Genomic DNA, 21,180 nt, shown 5'->3' on the forward strand with positions numbered 1-21,180 from the left:
AGGGAGGGTTAGAAAAAGAAAGGAGTGTGCTGGAAGTTTTCATGAAAAGTAAGTAGAAAGCTTATTTTTTTTTTTTTGTAATTACATTCCTTATACCCTCAAAACAATGGGCCAATAACTGTACCTACTTAGGCAGACACTATTCCCTGCCTTCTCACACTGCTGGACTGTTTCCCTCAGAGACCACCACACGGCAGACTTCAAATGGGGACCATCAAGAGGTGAACAACCCTACAGTGAGGCTCCAAGTCTTGGAAGTGGTACTTCAGATGATTCCCAGTGACCAAAAAGGCAAGAGAAATTTTTCCATGGGAAGACTGAAAAATTCTAAAGAGCATACAGTAAACCACAGAGTACACTGCTAAGGCCTGGGACATCATCTCATACTGTCAGCTCAGACCAAGCACAGACATTACTACCACAGACAAAAAAAATACAGGTTGGAGGGTATTTTCAGAATTTAAGAAATCAAAAAACAGATTAAGAAAGTATGTCCTGACAAACACAGTCCTGTTAATATATTCACCGCATCTTGTGCTCTCTCAAAGCTCTGGACACTAGAGTCTGGTTGCAGATCTGACTCAAAGCATTCATGCAAATACAGCATTTTCAGACTTCAGGATCACTGAGAAAATTTAGAAAATAACAAAATATAATATGAAGACTCTAAACCAAATATTATTAAAAAAAACCCCTCCATAGTATATTACTATTTTTTTAAATTGTTCTTTTTTAATTGTTTAGGATTTTAGGATTAATTATTTAGCATTTTACACACACAGCTTCTCAATAAAGGTCTTATAAAATGGTTGTTCTTTCAAATCAAGAAGAGGATTTATTTTTTGTTTGAAATGCATGAAGAAACTGATCAGTTAATTTGATCTTTCCATCTAACTATGTAGTAGCTTTCTTTTAATTATTGGAACTTTTACATCATTAATTTTGTAGGATACTGAAAGTAACCACCCATTTGTACTATAAAATATGTGTTTCTTGTATATTTTAAGTAATTTTTTGCGCTACCTTATTTGATTATATGTACTAATGTCTGTTGAAATCATAGATATACTTGCCCTCTTACAAAGCTGAATTTTTGTCTCTTTCAAAACTCTTAGACAAAGTGATTTTAGAATACAAAGCTGTAAATAAAAATGTTTTTTTTGTGATGTACATAATTTCATATGACTGAAGCACTCTGGAACATTGCTGCCACACTTAAAGTCATGAGACTTTATCAGTCTCTCTAAACACTGAAGTAAGCAGAGCCCAAACCACAAACTATCATAGATTTGATTCTGACAGCTGAGAACAATTAATAAAATTCCTTGTGAAGACATATTTCATTATATCACCTCTGCTTGGGTTGGTAAGTGACATGTCTGAAGCTTCTATTAAATCTAGATGATCTACACACTTGAAGTAATATAATTTAATAAGGATAATTTTTACCACAGATTCTTGTCTTCCTGAAAAAACTTTCAAAATAAAAATCATTCTTATCTCATTGTCAAATTCCGCATTACAAGAAAGGTTATTCACAGGCATCACGGTGAAGCATACTAGTTCTCCCAAGTCATGGGGTGAAAACAAGTTTCAAATTTACTGATATGATCCCTCTTCTACTCCTTCTCCTAGTCCCTCTATTCCATAGGAAAAAACAGACAGAAAGGTGGGGAAAGAAATGGCTGTTGTTTGTGTTCTGATTTATAAGAGAAATAAGCAGATTTTTAACTGAAAATTACCACTGGAGTACTAAAAACTAGAAGCACATAAAACAGCATTTATCTTACCTTTTAGCAGACTGACCCTGAACCCATATATTACACAAGATACATATCATGCAACATATACTAATTACATCAAAAAATGACACTATCATTTTGTTCATATTCCACAAAACTACCACTGAGGGTGTAGCGGTTTTAAACTTATTTCTAAATGTAAAGTAAATTTAGTTTTGAAAAATATTCTAGATCTTAAGTCACTGTTGACTATAAATCATTATATGGCCTTCAAGGAGAAAAAAAACCACCAAATTAAAACACAAACAAATCCACATTAGAAAACACAAATGACCACGACTGTTTGGAGGTTAAAGGCATACATTGCATATACATATTTTTCTGGTCTGAACATAGAAACTTAATTCATTGTTGGAAACATGAAATTGATTTTTAGATTTTTTTTACAATTCCATTTCCATTTGAGAACAGAAGTCATGGGGGAAAATCTATGGAGTTGAATAAAGCAGTATTCTTTCAGAAGTTACAGACAGACAAAAGCTATTCCGTTTTCCCACTGCAGATCACTATAGCAAATTTGTCCACTGAAAGGAGAACCAGAGATGTCTCTTGCTGCTCTGTTTCACACTCTTCTAGCAACTCATTTTGACCTTGGTGGAAACTTGTTTACAAATCAGAGCTGTGTAACTTTCAAGGACATAAATAGGGGGGGAAACAAAAGCAAAAACAAACAAAAAACCCAAAAAACCCAACCAAACAAACACTGCTCACAGGATGTTCATATTCTCAGATTTCACTAGAGTGTTGTGGCAAATAGTCTATAATCAGCACGAAAGGTAGGACACCTAATTCCTACATTTTTTCAAAGTTGTCTTCCATGGTATTAGAATTTTGATAATTAAAATGTAGGAACCTTGAAGCCATCTTTTGTATTTTCCTTTTTTTTTTTTTTAATTACGATTCCCTAATTTTCATTCTCTCACTCTCTGCCAAGTCCAGATTGTTTTCTTCTAGCTCTGTGCACTTCGATTTCTCTAATCTATAGCAGTGGCTTATATTTTATTCTATTTGCATCTCCACATCAGGGAACCTTTCAGGATGGTTTGTTTATTTTGTGGGTTTTTAATCAGCTCAGAGTTAGTCATGTAGAACCAGTACCTTCTAAATAATCAAACTCATCTTGAATATTCTTCTGAACGGTCTTTTTCAATTGTACATGGAGAGAAAACAGTCTGAACATGTAAAACGAAATCTGAATAAGCCATACTTACTTAGAGAAGGTCCATGGAGAATTGCACAGTTGGGACAATGATATAGATCAATGTCAACAGCATGGTGCTCCTCCACCCCAACGCAGCTGGAATAATATTTTTTAAATGTTAATGAGAATACATATAAGGTTTATTTTTCAAGTTAAAAATAATTAAATCTTAGGGTTTTATCAAAACATGCTTACTCCACAAAATTATAATGAGATACCAAATTATCTCAACTACTGAGTTGCCACATAAATTTCGAGTAATAATTTCTTTACCACTGAAAAGAGAATGCCATTAAAAAAAAAATCATAAAAAGGAAACAAGAATCAAATTTCTATAAAAGTGAGCAAATCCACAATATATACACACCATTACCTCTCAGCTCCCCAGAAACCTTTGATCCTAATTACAGGAAACAGTTTATGCAATTTTCGTTATAGACAGTGAGTTTAAAAAAAATCTGAAGTTCATGTGCTGTCAATTTGTAGAAGATATAATGCAATTTTTTCTTTTTTTTTTTCTACAGAAAGCACATAACTGACTCCTACACCCAAGACAAATTAATGAAGAATACTTTGGTGTTCTTCCTGAAATCGTTACACTAGTACTAGCTTCCTAAGTTACACAAGTGACCACACAAATAACTTTGTAGAAGTGTTTTTGGTTTAAAATAGCAACAAGTATTTTAAAGAGCACTTGACAGATGTAGTGTTTTCCCAGCGCACATTTTTTCCCCGATAAAAGTCAAAGTGGGATTAAGATTGAAATCTTTATAATACTCCTGACAAAGTATCTACACCGCTGATATCTAAATAACAGAATTTTAAAGACAAAATTAAGTACATTTTCTTAGAAGCTGAAACACTAAGGTTAATTGGAGAAAACATGCTTTTGCACAAAGTTCTCAAGAAAAAAAATGTAATCCCTGCTTGCTGGTCAAATCTGAATCCTGGCAGAGTTCTTCATTCTCTGAAAAGTTTATGGACACTTACAAAATTGCTGACTTTACAGTCAATAAGAAGCAAGACTACAACACTGAACGTTTGCACCAAAATTAGATATGTTTACTCAGTGCACTCTAGTAACATAAGAACTTGAACAGTACTCCAGTCACGTAACCCATTTCATATCAGAAGTGTAATGACTGCTTAAGCACTGAGGCTTTGAAATGATCCAGCTCCACAAAGTCTTTTCCCTAGCAGCCTAGTGCCAAACTGCTGACACGCTCCAGCAAGTGTCAGTACATGCTGCCAAAACAATACTCGAAGCAGTCTAGCACTGAAAGCACAATGAGCAAATCCAATCTGAAACCGAAGAGCATCTCCCATGCAACTCTCAGTGAGAAGTACATCACTCTGAATACTCTGTAAGCAGGTTCAGCTAGTTCTACTTCTCCATGCAGTACATACCACACAAAATTTAGAAATTACATAGCTTTTTTATATGCACACTATTTTAAAATCTAAATACAAAACTCAGCTGCCATAGTTCATCGCAATTCTTGCAATATTTAGCATCTGCTTTAAGACCACAACTACAGGAATTGTTATTACTTGAAAATCCAGCTGACACATAAACAGAAAGGAAGGCAGAAGCAGTCTTTAAAAATGCATGTCCCATTTCCTTCTGCTTGTGTTCTCTCTCTTTTTATAGAATAGCTGAGTGACTCATAATCCTATGTATTATAGGAAAATTGTTTTTAAATGTACATTCTAAAAGCCCCAAATGAGAAGGCTGGTTTTATACATCCTTAGGAATCTCATTATTTTAGCTAAACTTCTAATTTTTCAACAGCTAAAGATATTTATGTTCCACTGTATCTTGATCAAGTTTGCATTTCATCCTTTTTCTTTCTGTTTATCTGATACATTCATCATCACCCCAATCAGGTTATCTTTCTAACAGTAAGAACTTGGCATAAAAATATAGTAATACCTTCAAGCTTTGACAACTGTTTGTCATGTTCTATTTAAGAATGTTAATTTTATCATCTCTTATAAAATGCTACAGGTAACAGAATTTCTGCTTTATTTTGAGGCTTAGCACTAACCACTTTTCTGACTTGATTAACTCCATAACCTTTCAAGAAGGCACATGGGATTTTGTGTACAGAGACTGGAATGGTATTAAAATAACTGGAATATCCATTCAATACGGAATGCAAACATTCTCAGTCTACTATTTATGCTGTAAACTCAGAACTAACTGGAAAGGTGAAACACTAACTGGGCATCATGGAAGTGAATCTCGTAGCAGTTGCCTGACTGAAGCAAATAGAAAACGAGGTGACAGCACCTGCACTGCCAAGGAACAAGCATTGCCAAGGATGCCACAGTGCCCATCAATCACACACAGCAAGTCACTTTCCTGAGTCCCTTTCTCCAACACACATAGATGACTCTGCCATTAATCACTCTGGCTACTAGCAAGCAATCAATTACTGTGGTAAGTGCAACTTCAGACCTCAAGCATCAAAGCAAGGTCACCAAGAGGTAGCAGAGAGCCTGGAAAGCATTAACATACTCAAACACAGCAACACTCCCAATCCACTGATGTTTTTCTGAATGAAACATTATTACCCTTCACCTTGCAATCAACCCAATCCATTTGGGTTGAAATGCCTTTAGTATATATTACCTAGTTCTTAAATTGCTCATCTCCTGCAGGGAGGTGGTAGACTAATCCTCAGGAACAGTGAAATATTTATAGTATTAAAAATTAAAAAACCAACTGTATGAGACTATGCAAAAATACATCCCTAATTCTGTTCATGAAGGTGGAAGGGCTAAACAGGCCCAATATTAGTTGAAATGTTCTGTAAGGAGTAGCAAGGTAGAAAAATTTAGTCAAAAATAAATTCCATGACATCAGTCTGAGTGGTCAGACACTCATAACTTCCCCAAGGTGTCTACTATCAAGGCAGAGCCAGCAAGAGGTAGCAGAAGAATCAGGGAACTTACTAAGTTTTTTCACACACAAGAACGTGCCCGTACCTGGCAACTGAAGGAATCGCTTGCTACTAGAAGTTGGAGGAACCCATTCTCCACACTTAAATCTCACTGGAAGGTGAATATTTTTTATTTAGTCTAAACTTTCCATTTGATTATTATATTTGTAGCAATGTAAAAGCAGCAAGTGTAAATCAAAAACAACCAGAAGAGGATGATCTAACATCTCTGAGAGGTACCAATGGACCTCTGCTTTTCTGTAAAGGGCAAATAAGGCTTCTTTCACAGGCGGAAAAAAATCCTGCAAAAGCTGGTCTCTACTGCAGTATTGTTATTAATTTAGAATTTAAGAGATGAGTACAGATAATTCAGCATGACGGATTCAACAACTATTTCACAATTATGCTAGAATGTCTCGTACAAAGAATTTGCAAAAGTCCAAAACATTTAAAGGAAGTATTACGCCTGAAGATAAAACTGCATGGTTGTACACTGTGAGCCACCCAAAGCACCTGGCACATTTCTCCTACAGCAGCACAACACAAACAAGTATTGGATCCATGTCAGTCACCACACAGGCTGCACCTTCCAAATCTAATACCTGCTTGCTTTCAATCCAGTCTGGCTTTTCTCTTGCCTACTTCTGATGTTATCAAGTACGACCACAACATTTTAGAGATTGCTTAACTGCCTCTGTCGGTAAGACAAAGAATCCTGGTTTAAGAAAAAAATTCAAAGCACTTGATTCAAGGTCTTATTTTCAGTGTCCTTTAAGAGATATGACTACTTGAAAAACTAATTATTGTCTTATTAAATTATTATCATTATAATCATTGTCTTCTTAAGATAAGTACCATATGAACTCTACCCTCACATAAAATTCCAAGTATAAAAGGCAATGATTACACAAATAGCACTACAAAAGTAAAAAAAATGAGTGGTCTGAATGCCCATTTTCTCAGTTTAATTGGCAAGATATTCCAATTAGGAAATTTCCAAGATTCCCTGTACACAAGGAATACTGAAAATATAAATCTTGAAAACCGAGAGATGTAAGCAATTCTCAATGATCTAATAAAAGGACTGAGAAAAAGGATGAATCACCATCAACAGCAAAGAGTTAATTTGTTGAGATGTTGGGTTGTACATGGGGCACGATCCTCTTGGATTCCATCTTCTGTTCCTTTTCCCTATTGCTTCAATTCTATAAGGTCCTTTTTCACCTCTTTGAGTAACATGTGCAAACCAATCTAACAGGCTCATCTTTCTGGATGCACTTGTACATTTTAAGAAGTCTCCCACAACAGCTTCCACTTCTCTGCACACCAGCATGGTGCTTTGCATCTATAAGCTTCACAGGACAGGCCATCACAGGCATGTCTGCCCTCTTCTTCAACAGATATTGTTGGATAGATATTGGTTTACAACTAGGCATTGATTTACAGCTCAAAATTCAGCCAAAGTGGTTTTTTTAAGTCTCTTATTTCTTACTGGGACACACTAAGTTCAAGCCCCAAGACCTCTTGGTTTTCCACAGTCTGATCTCAACAGTCTGATTTTTTTTGCTGTCATTGTGCAGCAAAAATGCACATTAGTGGCTCTTGCTAGTACATTTGATTAGGCGCAGAACCTTGCACCTTTTCCAAGCTATAAAATTATTTAAAATTACATTTTCCAAGATCTCTTTATATTCTCCCTGAATAAACACTATGGACAATCTTTTTCTTTCTGTACTATCCTGTTTCTGAACAAAAACTCGGCACATCCTCTTCATGTCCACCCTTGCATCAGCACCCACAACCTCTCCTTGCTATGCCTCAACGAGCACTGCAGGTTTTATCCGTAAAAGGAGAAAAAAAGCACAGGTCTTGACATCCAACAGGAAAAAAAAAGAAATCAACAAAAATCCTGGAACAATGGAAAAATACTAGAGGTATCAGAGCATGTTCCCTGTTACCAGGAATGCAGGGCTATAGACAATTACTTAAGGGCATGGCATGTCTCCTATCATCTGACAGAGCAGATTCCCAAAATTGTTTTTCAATTTCCAGTAATCCACAGAACAGCCAAGAAGATATATAAATATTGAATCTCTACTGTATCTTAACAGCAATGAGGAAAGGAACAAGTCACTTTAGAAGTAGCAAAGATTCATTAGTAACAGGGCAGCCTTAATTGTCCAACAACTGAAGTTACTACCACAGGGTACAGCTTCTCATAACATTAAACTGAGCGGAGCTGTGGCTGCTGAAAAAAGGTCCCACCCTCCTTCCTCCAACTGTCTGACCATGGGCTTCCATAGTTTCTCTCACCAGTATCAGGGAGTCATATGACAAGTCAGTTCAATAAACTGATCCTAAGGAAAAGAAACTAACTGCCACTCAACTTTTTCAGATAGGCTTTAGAAACCTTAACAATAAGACTCCTATAAATACAAAGGTACATGTTACAGTTATATGCAGTCATTTAGCAAATATATAACTTAATATTATTTTAGAGACATTATATATGAAAGAAAATATTCTGTTATTTCATTTCTACACTGTTTTGTCTTTCTAAAAATGGTTGCTAAACCATAGGAAGGAGACAACTTTTTAGCAATCTTATGCTGACAATATAGCTTTCTAGTATCAGGTCTTATTATCAAATTTCAAATAATCAAGCATTAAAGTATACTGGGCAAATACCGCTGTAAATAGTAGGCAAGCATTATAACAAACTTTCCATTTTACCTGTAACAAGGTCTGCAGTTGCTACATTCAGTCCTAATCTGTTCCAGCATAACAAAACCCCAAATACTATTGCATTTATTGCCAAAATTGATTAGCAAGCTTGCAAGTTATGCAAAGAACAGCTTCTCCTATTCCATCCCAAGAACGCAAAGATAAGCATGGAATAGGATGCCAGTTTGGCAAATTTTAAGGAACTCTGGTTGGTCATTTACTTCAAGCCTCTGCCTTCCAAGTGGGAAAAGGATGCCAAGTATGCAATATTTACAGGTTTAAACAATGGAAGTTCTAAAGATGTCTCTGCCACAATCAAATAGCCACATCTGCCACTCATTTGGCACAATATTAAAATACTTCATTAGGACTAGAAAGGCAAAGTCATAGTGTGACAATACTGTTGACAGGCTCCATATCATCCCATAGCATCAAAATAGCTAAAAATTGAAGTTTATTTGAAGAACAGTTTAAAACTTAAAATAAACATAGTGAGCTTTAAAAACCTGAACCTCAAACTAGTTAGATTTCCCCTCCAAGCCCCCTCTTCAAAATGAATGCAGGTACACCAAAGGAACAAAACTGACCAAAAGAAACCACAAAGCAACATGAGAAAGCGAAAGGAAACAGCAGCTATCTCTTCACCCTGCCATGATAAGCATGGCAACAGTTTTGGAATCAAGGCAGGCTTACAAGGATTTACTTTGGCAAATAAACAATTTTAGAGAAATGCCAAACTTCTATGCACTAGATACAAAACCATACTGCCTTAAAATAAATCACAGAAAAAAATACACAACATAAAAATATTTGACCTTTTGACTTTGCCATATTCACTTTCCAAAACAAAACACCATTTAATCAACATGCATAAATACACTTTAAAAAACAATTTTATATGTAGCAGTACATTCCCCTCTCCCAAAGTTACCAATTTTCTCCAGGAAAAAAAAAAATTAATAATACATTTTTCAAGATTTGCATAAAATATATGCATGTTGGCCCAACAGCACACCTAGTTTTAGTACATATTCACTAACACACATTCCACCAACCAAGTTCTTAAGGACAGAAAAATTACATGTAAGGTCAACTCTCAAAACACCTGAAAATATACTAACTTATTAAATATTGCATCATCCTACAACACAGATAAGAATCCCAAGAATAACAATGCTGTGTGCCACAATATACATAAAACTCTGACCTTTGATTGCACAGAGACATCTGTTCTGATACTTCCAAAGTCCTAAGAGATCACGGTCTACTTCCGATTAACCATCAAATTGCACATTAAAAATGCTAATGTTCATTACATAGGTTTAGACTTCCCTAATGTAATGGAAACCTATTGCTTTTAAATTATGTAATATTTCTCAGAAATGAGGTATTGCAGTAACATACACATGCAGAAAGGTATATGACCTATTTTGAATTCCGAAGGGCCTTCCAAAGACTCAAACTTCCTGCACCTTTCAAAATTAAATTTTGTGTGATAGCTATGCTAATGCTGTCCTTTCAGAAGACAGTTTTAATGGCAATACTCAGGCACAATTTTCCATTGAGAAAGAAAATTAGTATACATCATTTCTTTCTCAAGTAACAGTGCTTTTCACTCCCTCAAAGCATAGAGATTAAGATAAATAAAATCTTGTCAAAGAAAGCTCAACTCCACAGAACAGACTCTGAAAACTAGACACCCAAAAGGAAAATTACGGTCAATGGAACAAAGCTATCAAGTTACATAATAAAATATATTCAGCTACAAATACAATAAAACCTTCTACCTACATCTACGATGTAGCTGTATATTGAACACAATCATGATGCTACCCAAAATCTCAGGGAAACAACAGTGCAGTGCATTATTTGTAAACTGGCTCTTTCGTTCCACAATTCCAGTCCAGTCTGAAAACAAATTGGTATGTTTTCGAAACTTAACACATGCTTTTTATCCAAGATCTGGATTTTAAGTACAATGAGTTCAATTTATTGAAATTGCTAGAATGAAGGTAAGAAAGAAAGGGTCATAACTTTTACAAAATACTTTGATAACTGAATATCTGGTATAATCAACATATTCTTACTTCTAATCATCTATAAAAAGATTGTGTGGAAAGCTGATTTTCTATACAACAATTTCATGCAACTATTAATAATTTAAGCAAAATAAAGCAAAATGACTGTTCAACTGAAGACCAAGAACTACATGCTCAGAAAATCCAAACAGCATTACATGCAAAAGTACACACTGAGGTTAAACAACATTTTTGCTACAATGTAAGACTGTTAGAAAGAGACACACAGTCCAGGCTAATTCATAATGGTCTCAACCACCATGTATTAATGTGCAGCAGTTTTATGAGAAGTACTTTTCATAATCACTATTTCTGACAGAACCAACTTAACATTACAGAAGTACTTCTGATGTATTCCTTCTGCTTTGTATCATCTGGTAAGCATATACCAAATTTCTCTGTCCTTCCTATGCCAAATGGGATTACTGATTGCAACAAGCTACTTTAAAAGAGTATTTACAATTAATTTTTGTCCCTGTCCTTTTAAAATCATTATTTTAGAGAAATGAAGGTCTGAAGGTGCCTACACATTTTAGTGTAGATTTGGGTAAAACAAGCTGCCTCAAGACAATCAGAAAAATAATATTTAAGAAAACTACAGCAGATCTCGAAACTAAACAGCTTGTCAGTGAGAGCAGAGAAAAAAGCATTTTAAAAGCAGCTGTGACAGCTGAAGGCCTTATTTCAGTGTGAAACCAATGACAGAAACCAGGATGATACCAGCAAGAGAATCAAGACATAGGATTTGTAGGAAAGAAAGAAAAAAATATCCATTGATCTGTCCTGAAGAAATTCTTTTTTAAAACCAACAATCTGTGTAATCCTTTGTATACGAAGCAAAATGCAGTGCTCAGGAATTAGAAACATTCTCTACAGCAGTTCAGATTCATCTTTCTCCATTCATTTTCCCAGAGTGGCCAGACTGACACACCAAAGAGAAGGAAGAACAATAGTCCAATCTGACTTCAGGCACTGTGTCTTAGTGGAGTTGCAACTGCTTGAAGCCTGTTGGAATAAATGAGAGCTATCCTGTCCTTCCCATAACTGATGCAGGAAAGAGGATTAACATTGGATTTCAATTAATTCTAGGAACACTGGAGTCCCAATTTATCTGACCGCAGCCAACATGAATTTCAGTCCAGGTTATAATGCACAGTCTACAACAGTTCTGTTTCCCTATGAGGTAGTATGGGCCCGATACACACAAAGGAATACACATATTAGTATTTGTTTCAGAGAGAGAAAGCACTGCAAGAGAAAAAAAAAAAAAAAGACAAAAATAATCGCCCCCATATATACTAATGACAAAGGTTTTCTAGGTGTTTAAGGAAGTTTTTCAATTATGTATTTTCATCTCCTCCTCAAGACTCCAAGTTAATAGAAGTTTACCTCTTCCCCTGAGATATACCACTACCTGGTAAAACCCCCTGACACATAACTGCATCTTATTTAGGTAATTTGCCTTATTTCAATTTTCAGCCAGGATTATTCTCTTACAATTGTGCTTACAAATAAAAAAAAAATCCAAAACTTACAACAAGCAAAAAATAAGTACTTTAAAATAATACCTTCAAAACCAGAGGTTTTAAAGGCAGAACTGACACTATGAAAAGAAAAATACAAAACAAAAAAAACCCAAAAAACAAAACAACAACAAAAAAAAAAAACGCCCCACGCCCCACCACCAAACCACAAAATCTTCAACCATTTAAAACAGCTGCCATAGCTGAGAGACATCTTAAACTGAGTGCTTGTGTGTGGTTGTATTCTACCCAAGAACAAACTACTATCCCAAATTGCTACCATTACCTGCTCAGGAGAAAAAGAGGAAGAAATAAGCTAAGCTCTACAGAGATAACGAGAAGGTAAAAAAGGGAAGTCAGTATACAAATTAATTAAATTTTCAGTCATTCAGGAATAAAGCAACTATGAAACTTCAATACAGCAAATTAAGGCTATATATTATATGACCTTTTATATATATATATATCATATACAAATTATGGAATCAGCATCTCTGGAAGTGTTCAAAAAATGTGTGGATGTGGCACTTGGGGACATGGATTAGTGGTGAACATGGCAGTGTTAATTCAATGGTTAGACTCAATGATCTTATGAGGTCTTTTCTGATCTTAATGATTCCATGATTCAATGATATATAGTCCAGACACATTTGCCCACCTAACTTTTACATTCTTAGTTTTTTGTCCTGAGCTTCTTCAGCTCCAACTTGCCCATAGACTCTTGTTAATTCCCACTAGCCATCCTAATGAAACATTGCACATGATATGGTTAAGATCTACTGGCATCCCAAGTTTTTTGACCACAATCAACAGAAATTTCAGTGCCAGTGCAGTTTCCTATTAAGTAGATCAAGGGCCTTTTATACACAGAACAGACATATTAGTTACTTGTTTCTAAGAGAGAGGACATTGGAAGGGAAGGAAAGAAAAGAGAAATTAACAGAATTAAACACAGAAACATCCTATGAAGAGAAACTGAGGGTCAACCCAAAATGCCAAACAAATCCTAGGAAGCCATTACACGATATAGCTTGCATTAATCTAACAGCTTGCACCCACTGGAAGAGGCAGGTTACTCATTCCCTTCCAAGCAAGCACTCCTATTCCCCTTCCCTGCAATGGCCTTGGTACTTGCCAGGTTATAAGGCAACCTGTTTTCACTCGTTTCTCTGACAGAAAGTAACCTCACCAGTCTTTTGTCTGTTTATTGAGTTAGCTTACAGCACAGCTGGGCAACTGCCAGAGCCAATTCATGAGAGGGAATGGAGCTATGCAATCTAGAGAGAGGGATACGAGAAGTAGGATTGCTCCTCTTGGCCATGCAAGTCACTATACCTGGTCAGGCCTACCATTGGACTTCATTATTCAGTAATACCTAGAACTACTCCGACCTAATAGATAAATTGCCAATAGTTTACCAATTAGATTGCAGGGAACATCCCTGCAATGTGGAAAACTTCCTAGACTTTAATCATATACCCCGCACAACATCAAGGGAGACATTACTAAGTCCAAGAGATGCATGCATTGGCACTAGATGTTATATATGAGCCAAGGTTTTCTTAGCACAACATTTAAGATGGTCTTAGTCTGAATGCCTTTAGGCACCCAGTCCTTCTCTGATGAAGTGCCTAATCAGCTCCTTGAGACCAGTTATCTGTAGCTCCAGTTACAGGAGCAGCTGATGCAAGTACCAGGCAGATGTCTGACCTTATGTCATGACCGGTATGTTATTTGCTTACAAAACACTCTTTCCAATATCTCACTAAAGTACAACAGTAACTATAAAACGAGTAATCCTAACAGTTTGGAAGATACATTTCTAAACATGGGTTTTCATAAAGCAGGGCAAGATTAGAAGGACAAACTTTCAGCTAGATTCTCACCTTCTAGTTTAAAAGAAACGTGATGAGCATTTTGAAGCAGGAAGATATCTATATGCTCTTATTTAAAGAAATATCACTATCAGGGAAACAACAAGGTTTAATGTTTGGGGTTTATTTTTTAGAGGCTGATCAGAAACAAACCTCACTAATGGTTCTTTAATACTCACTGACTTGCATACTCACTCACAACAGTTTCTAAATTCCAGAATTATCTACACCCAAGTCTCACAAAAAAAAAACATTTATGTAACAAACATCTCTAACACTAGTTTTAGTTCAACCCCCTCTTTTTAGGCAATCTGCACTGTAAGCATTTTTAAATTCATCTGGGAATGTTTTGGTATGTCTTCAGCGGTTCCATTTCCGTCTCAATAGCTACAAGTGTTGAATGTTCCTCATCAACGAAGTGCACGGACTGCAGCCTCCTACAGAGAGTATTAGCTGGTTATTCTGGTTGCCTAATGAAGATGAGCTGTTTAGAAAGATCAGGTTGCTTAATAAAGATGAGCTGTTTAAAAAGATCATGAAGCCTGACAAGTACTATCAGTAGTGTGTTATTTTATGCAATGCACAGTCTGCAAAGCTTACGACATTCTGAGTAACACTGTCAGTAGACACCATCCGATCTGTCTTGTTCTGAAGTGATAAAAAAAGGTTTGGAGGTGAACAACAACAAACCAAAAGGACTTCCTAACCTGAGAGCATTGATTAGGACACTAATTATTGTTTTTAAACTGTGCTCCTTTAATTTGAAAATGATGTCAGGAATAATTGAAAATATGATTTTCTCCTATCGATACTAGACAATACCATTTTCTGTCTCCCACATTCTAGCACCAGCAACCAGTATTAGCACAACCTTAAAACCACATTGCTGCAAATGCCTTATTCTGGGTTACTGTGTGTCTGGTTTACTACTTTTACAGACTGCAGCTACAGCAAACTTGGCTTCAGCCTCCTTCACACACCTTTTAATTGGCTCCTTACACCAAATACACTTTACCACCTAGCTGGGTTAAAAATTTCTTATTCTGATTGGTTTTAAAGACCTCCTGGAGCCTTCTCCTAAGTAGCCTTAAAAGCCACAGTAGCATTCAGAGTCTCTGCAGCTGTACCTGAAATAAATCTTTTATTGCCTTCAAAATTCAACTCATTAGGTAGTTCTCCTTTAAGAAAAATAAAAATTGAAGAAATTTTTAAACTCCTCTGCTTCTCAAATGAGTAATTCCTCCTCCAGCCTACAATATTTTTCAGACATTGCTAAGAACTTTTTAGTAAGCTTTTTAGTAAGCTGAATAATTTCTTCATCTTCTAACCACAACACAAAATAATACATGATGGCTCCTAAAGCTTTGAAATACCTTACTTTTATAAGGCAAATAGACTTGCAGTCAATAGCAAGTAGAGACAGATGCTTCATTTCTGAAGAAATCTGAGAGCAAACTGGCTCATCATCTCTAGCTCACCATGCTCGTTTCAAAAGCAGATGGAGTATCTGATTACATTAACTTCTATTTAAGCTATGATACAAGCAAACTGTTTCAGATACACAGATAATGAGTCTAAATATCAGATGTTACATTGGCTGGCTGGCAGAGCTGTAAGTAGAATAAGCTCCTTCAACCAACTAGATAATGCCTATAATTTAGAGATCTTTATTGGATTCTCAGCTGCTTATAGAGGTCCAGAGGGGCATACCAGTCAAAACTGCATCCATGCAGTCCATAAGTCCATAACCTCAAGAAGTTACTTTTACACATTATTCTATCTACAGAAATCTAACTGTTCAATCCTCTTCAGATGGAATTAATGGAGCACAGTAATTTTCAGACCATGTGGAAACTTCAAATAGTGCAGAACAAAAGTAAATAGAATTCTGAGGTTGAGTTACATCAGAACTAAGAATGAATTTTATCTGCATCCATTATTTTTATTCTGGATATAATCTGACATGCTGATTTTAATCTCAAATTCTTAAAAGTTCAGATCCAGGTTACCAAAACTATTTTTGTTCTATCATAAGCTATTTAGAATCATCTATAATATTTGCAAAACCACAAATCTACATCTTATATTCCAGACTTTACATACAAACACTTTCAAAAGTAATCTTTAATTCAGTCTGTGCTCCTCAGCTCCACAGCTTTTATATGGGGGGAGTTAAAAAAAAATTTTATCCATGTATCAGTGTATGTATAGTCTATGTACATACAGCTCTTACAATACCTTCTTCTTCGTAATGGAGAAAACTCTCATAACTCAAACAAGAATGCTCAAAAAAACGTACAAGGAAAGCATGAAGCATGAAGCAGAGGACCTAGTGCAAAAAGTCCCCTGAAAAAATCACAGGAGACATTAAGGTTCACCTATTGTGAAAAACACAAAATTAATTCTTTGGGAGAAAACCTCTAACTCAGCCAGCATGTGCCACATTCCCTGGCATCTAAGCCAGCAGGCAAGCACAGCTGCCATACTTTCAAACTACCGGGCACTAAAAAGTAGTTCTGAAGGGAAAAGCTTTTGTTTGTCCAAGCAAGATGGCAGCAGCGCTTATTTCGGGTGTGGGAGTTCAAGCCCACAGATCTCACCGGAATGTTCACCTCCATGTTACTTTTCGTATAAAGATACTCTTTATCTCCCCCACTTATGACCTCTTACTCTGCAGAAAAGTATCCAAGAATTATATGCCCAGAACAGAATGTAACATGACCCAAACACAAGTGTTTGGTTAAGGCACTCAGACTTTGACAAGATTATCTTGAGTTCTGGTCCCTGCTCTTAACATTACTGAACATATACATACAGTAAACATGAATTACAGCACAATCGTTTACAGATCTTAAGACACACTGATACTTTTTCTTAGCCTTCTGATTTAATAGTGCTTCTTACAGGAACATAATAGTCTATGCTGTGACTGTGAATGCACCTGTTTTCCTTTGAAAAAAGGCAGAACTGTCCATTTCTCTAAATATTTCAAGAACCAGCGAGGACTTTAAATTTGCCTAAAACCTGCCTCATACCTGCCAGGCTTTTTGGAAGCTGTTGCTTTTCTAGCTTGAAAGTAATGTTTTGTTTTTTGTTACAACCTCCACTAATGTAATCTGAAAGTGCCAAAAAGATTTTTCTTTAATAATTAGCAAAAAGTAGTAAATACTTGACAGGAGAAAAATCCTTTACCACAAGTGTTTTCTAGATAAAGATTTAGAGGTCAATGATCTTTAAAGAGCCTTTAATGAGTTTGACAATTCACTGAATGTGAACCATTAAGCCATTTTCTTACAGTTCAATTACAGAAGAAAAGTTTATTCATCAATTTGTTTAAATTACATAGCACTGGCTATGAAACTAAAACTAAAAATATTAAGAAAAAAATAATCAAACTATTTGAAGAGTGAGAATTCCCCAACCTTACAATATAACTTGTAGTACATTAATTCAAATACACTCAGAGTCAGCTTTCTTTAAAAAGACTTTTTTTTTCTTTTAGCAATGCAAGCTGTAGAGTTACATAAGACAACCTCAAACTGCACATCTATCTTCAGAAAATGCAATAATTAAAATTGGACTTGATGCAGCTGATTCACATTACATTCCATTCAGAGAAAGTTACTGAAAGTAACATTTTAAATTTAAATTAATTTCTGCACACCAATAAAGCAGTTTCCACCTAATCAATAACTCAGCTATGCATTTGTATCAGCAAGCATCACCAAGCCTACTGGCTGCATTAGAACTTGGATCTTCCACACATCACTTCAGAGTGATTGGCCACTGTAATGAACATTTTAGCACAGAGGCTTTTTTCAGTCACAAATTAATGTTCAAAATTAACTTCTACTGCAAGAGTGTGAAGTTTTCATATCCCCCAAGTATTCTTTGTTCTGGTAACAGTTTTCTTCTGTATTGTCTTCAGTTTTCTGACACCTTTCCATCCAGCTTTTCACCTAGAGGACTATCTCCTCTTCACTAGGCTGCTTATTCCCTTTGTAGATACCCCATGTGAACAGATGGTCCAATTTTTCAGACACCTGAAAACCAGAAATCCCATTCAGTTACTTTGTGTCTGGTACGGAATTTTGAAAAGGAAGTATCTACTTACTCCCATCCTCTTGGCATATATTCAGTAAATTTCCAACAATGATCATCTAGAGATTTACAGTTTTTCTTCTAAACACATGGCAAGCATATTAAGGGACAAAGCACATTTCCTAACAAAAACCCCGTTCCAAAGTATCATGGTGCACAAACTTCATAGAAAGCTGATGAATTTCTCAGAGGCTCAGAACAATGCCTACATTCACACTAGAAAGATGCCTGTCCAGCTTCCTCAGGTTGGCATTATAAGAAATAGAATTTTACATTGTGTTAACAAACACATTTATATAAAACACATTTATCTGCTACTTCTATCTCCAAATTCTCCATTAGCTGTACCAAAAGAAAAAAAAAAACAAAAAACAAAAAAACAAAAAAAAAAAAAAAAAAAAAAAAAAAAAAAACAAAAAACCCCCACACGCACACCTCCCAAAAAAAAAAAGAAAAAAGCAAGCTCCACAGAAAAACAGACTATTCAAAGCATTTACTAATGTGTTATGAAAAGCATTTTATAATTTACTAGTGTTGCCCTGGAATGGTGTGGAAAACTGCAGACAGAGGCTTTATTGCTTCAGTCTGCTATATGGTCCACAAGCAACTCTCTGGGAATTGTCCACGTAGTTTGCATTGAAAACTGACCTCACATACTACAAGATTTGTTCACTTCCATTCTCAGCACACATGTACCAAAAGCAGTAAGGAATGCATTGCAATTCACTCTTAATCACATGATGTAAATGTACCAGTGCCTGCTTCATGTAAGCTTAGTCCAGACAAACAAGATGTCTGCTCAGAATCATTTCACTGATCATCTGACCATATTTAAAGGTTGAAGCTTTATTTGCCCATGTTTTACCATTTTTTCATGACTTTGTTTCATTTCCTTCTCCTCCTCCACACTTAACATCACTGTTTAAGACTATATGGAGCATCAAAGAAAAATGAGCATTAGACACAGTGCAACCCTATGAAAGACCGAGAGATTCAGCCAACTAGAGACCTGCCTGGACATTGACATGCTGGGGAGAAAGAAAAAAGGCTCAAGAGCACTAATGTGCAATAAACAAACAGGACTGTAGACAAATCTTGTATCTATTCCTTAATGTTAGGAATAACCTTTGGGAAAAGACCGCTTGTATGCAAGGCATCTTCGTCAGAAGTAAGCAATGACACCTGGCATTAACACATTAAACACTGCCACCAGTGATATCCTCCTTTCACCAATACACAAGACTTGGATCTCTCTTATAGTAATAAATCTATTCAGTATCCAGTACCAGAACTAATTAGGAGTAAAAAGGTTTATTATTCTACAAAGTGGAGGGTTTGTGTTTTTTCATTAGAAAACAGAATTATTTTCACAGTCAAATAAGGGCCAGGAAGATGAATGCATTCTTATTGGTGATGGTAGCTAAGACACCAATTGGAAAAAACAAAGGGAAATTGGAATTTGCCCTTACTAGTAAAATATAAATGTCAGAATTTGTAGAAGCACTTAAGATATACACCTTCACTTCAGAAAATTTTTATTTACTCAAATGACATGTCCTAGTTAGGACAGCTGAGACCAGTTCATCATGGTATGGGTGTAACCCAAAATTCTATAGCCTTCCATGCCATTTCCCAGAAACTGTTGTCAATAGACTATTCGCACCCTCTGCCCATAGAGCCTGACTCCTCAGGCTATAAACTAGGTGTTAAGAGGCCTGTGAGATAGGAGGATGCTCTTGTCCTCACACCCTTTGTGGAACTCCCTGCCCTGAGGGAAGTACTGAGCATTCCTGCCTGAACTGGAGGATATATAATCTTGGAGTCTTGGAACATTTTTAACCACTCGTGAGATCCAGAGGAAGACTGCAGCTCATCGCTCTCAACCAGACTTAGACCACCACCCTCAACTGGACTGCAATCACCACTTCTGACCAGACTGCAACAGCTCTCCCACCAGCAGGTTTTTCCCCTCTCCCTTTACTTTGGACTCAAGTGGGGCCCAAGGAACACCACTTTGTTCATGCCCCAGGGTACTGGGTAATACATCTGGGTTTTGTGGGTTAAGACCAATTGTTTGTTTGTATGATTGTACTTACTGTATTATTTTAATAAATTGTTATTCTGACTTATAATCTCTCCTTTGAGTTGAGTTCATTCCCCCTGCTGGTTAACTCTTAAACCAGCACATGACACTTCTAACTCTAGTTAATACCTAAATCCTCCAGCTTCGTGATGCCTCAAGCACAAGCCAGCTGACCATGCTGGAAGTGTAAGTACAGCCAAGGCATTGCTTTCACTCAGTTAAATGTTAAATAAGCACTTTTCAGCGAGGACGTTAGTCCAATCACTCAATACTACAGCTGTCCTGTTCGTTCTTAGCAAGAATAAGAACAGCACTCTAAACTCCTTCTGTGATATTCATTCCATCAGAGCAGCACGTTTTACCGCCGTGTTAAGAGATGCGAAGGCATGCCCCCAGATGCCCTCGCTGTTCCCACAGGAGAGCACAGCATCAGGGGCAGAAAGTTGCTGCTCACCTTTGCCTCACACTGATCTGTCCTCCAGGCAGACAAATACTGTAGTCAGAACTTGAGATTTAGGAGATTTAGGTGTACATGTGTACACCTTTTTCCTAACACTCTTTCGGTCCCCTCTTACATAAGCAATAAAGCACAGAGAAACACCTAGGACAGAGTGTTTGGGCTTGAGGCTGTGATATGTCAACACAGCACACCTTCATGAAATAAAAAGGGATAACACCATCCTGAGAGACAGATTGGCAACATTTGCCAATGTGTCACACGAGCACAGCTACCTTGCTCTTGATACTGTTCCTAGACTGCTCCATACAGCACTCCACAGCTCACAGATGCACCCACCAACACCTCCGAAAGCCCTACGTTAACTCGCAATACCTCATTTCTCTTCTGCT

The 21,180-nt window shown here is 36.5% G+C and overlaps 1 protein-coding gene across 5 annotated transcripts in view; it reads right to left on the reverse strand.

The window, feature by feature from the left end:
* Positions 1 to 21,180, reverse strand: part of KDM7A (lysine demethylase 7A) — an 89,826-nt gene that overhangs the window by 60,229 nt on the left and 8,417 nt on the right. For all 5 annotated transcript variants that reach the window (XR_001873089.1, XR_001873088.1, XM_017804662.1 and 2 more), the window contains exon 2: positions 3,014 to 3,099. Coding sequence is in view for 3 of the 5 variants with exons in the window: in XM_017804662.1 (XP_017660151.1) it covers positions 3,014 to 3,099 (86 nt within the window). In the remaining 2 variants the exon portion in view is untranslated. The remainder of the gene's footprint in view (positions 1 to 3,013; positions 3,100 to 21,180) is intronic.

This window comes from Lepidothrix coronata, unplaced genomic scaffold (assembly GCF_001604755.1).
Source record: "Lepidothrix coronata isolate B3197 unplaced genomic scaffold, Lepidothrix_coronata-1.0 Scaffold10, whole genome shotgun sequence".
Lineage (NCBI taxonomy): Eukaryota > Metazoa > Chordata > Aves > Passeriformes > Pipridae > Lepidothrix > Lepidothrix coronata.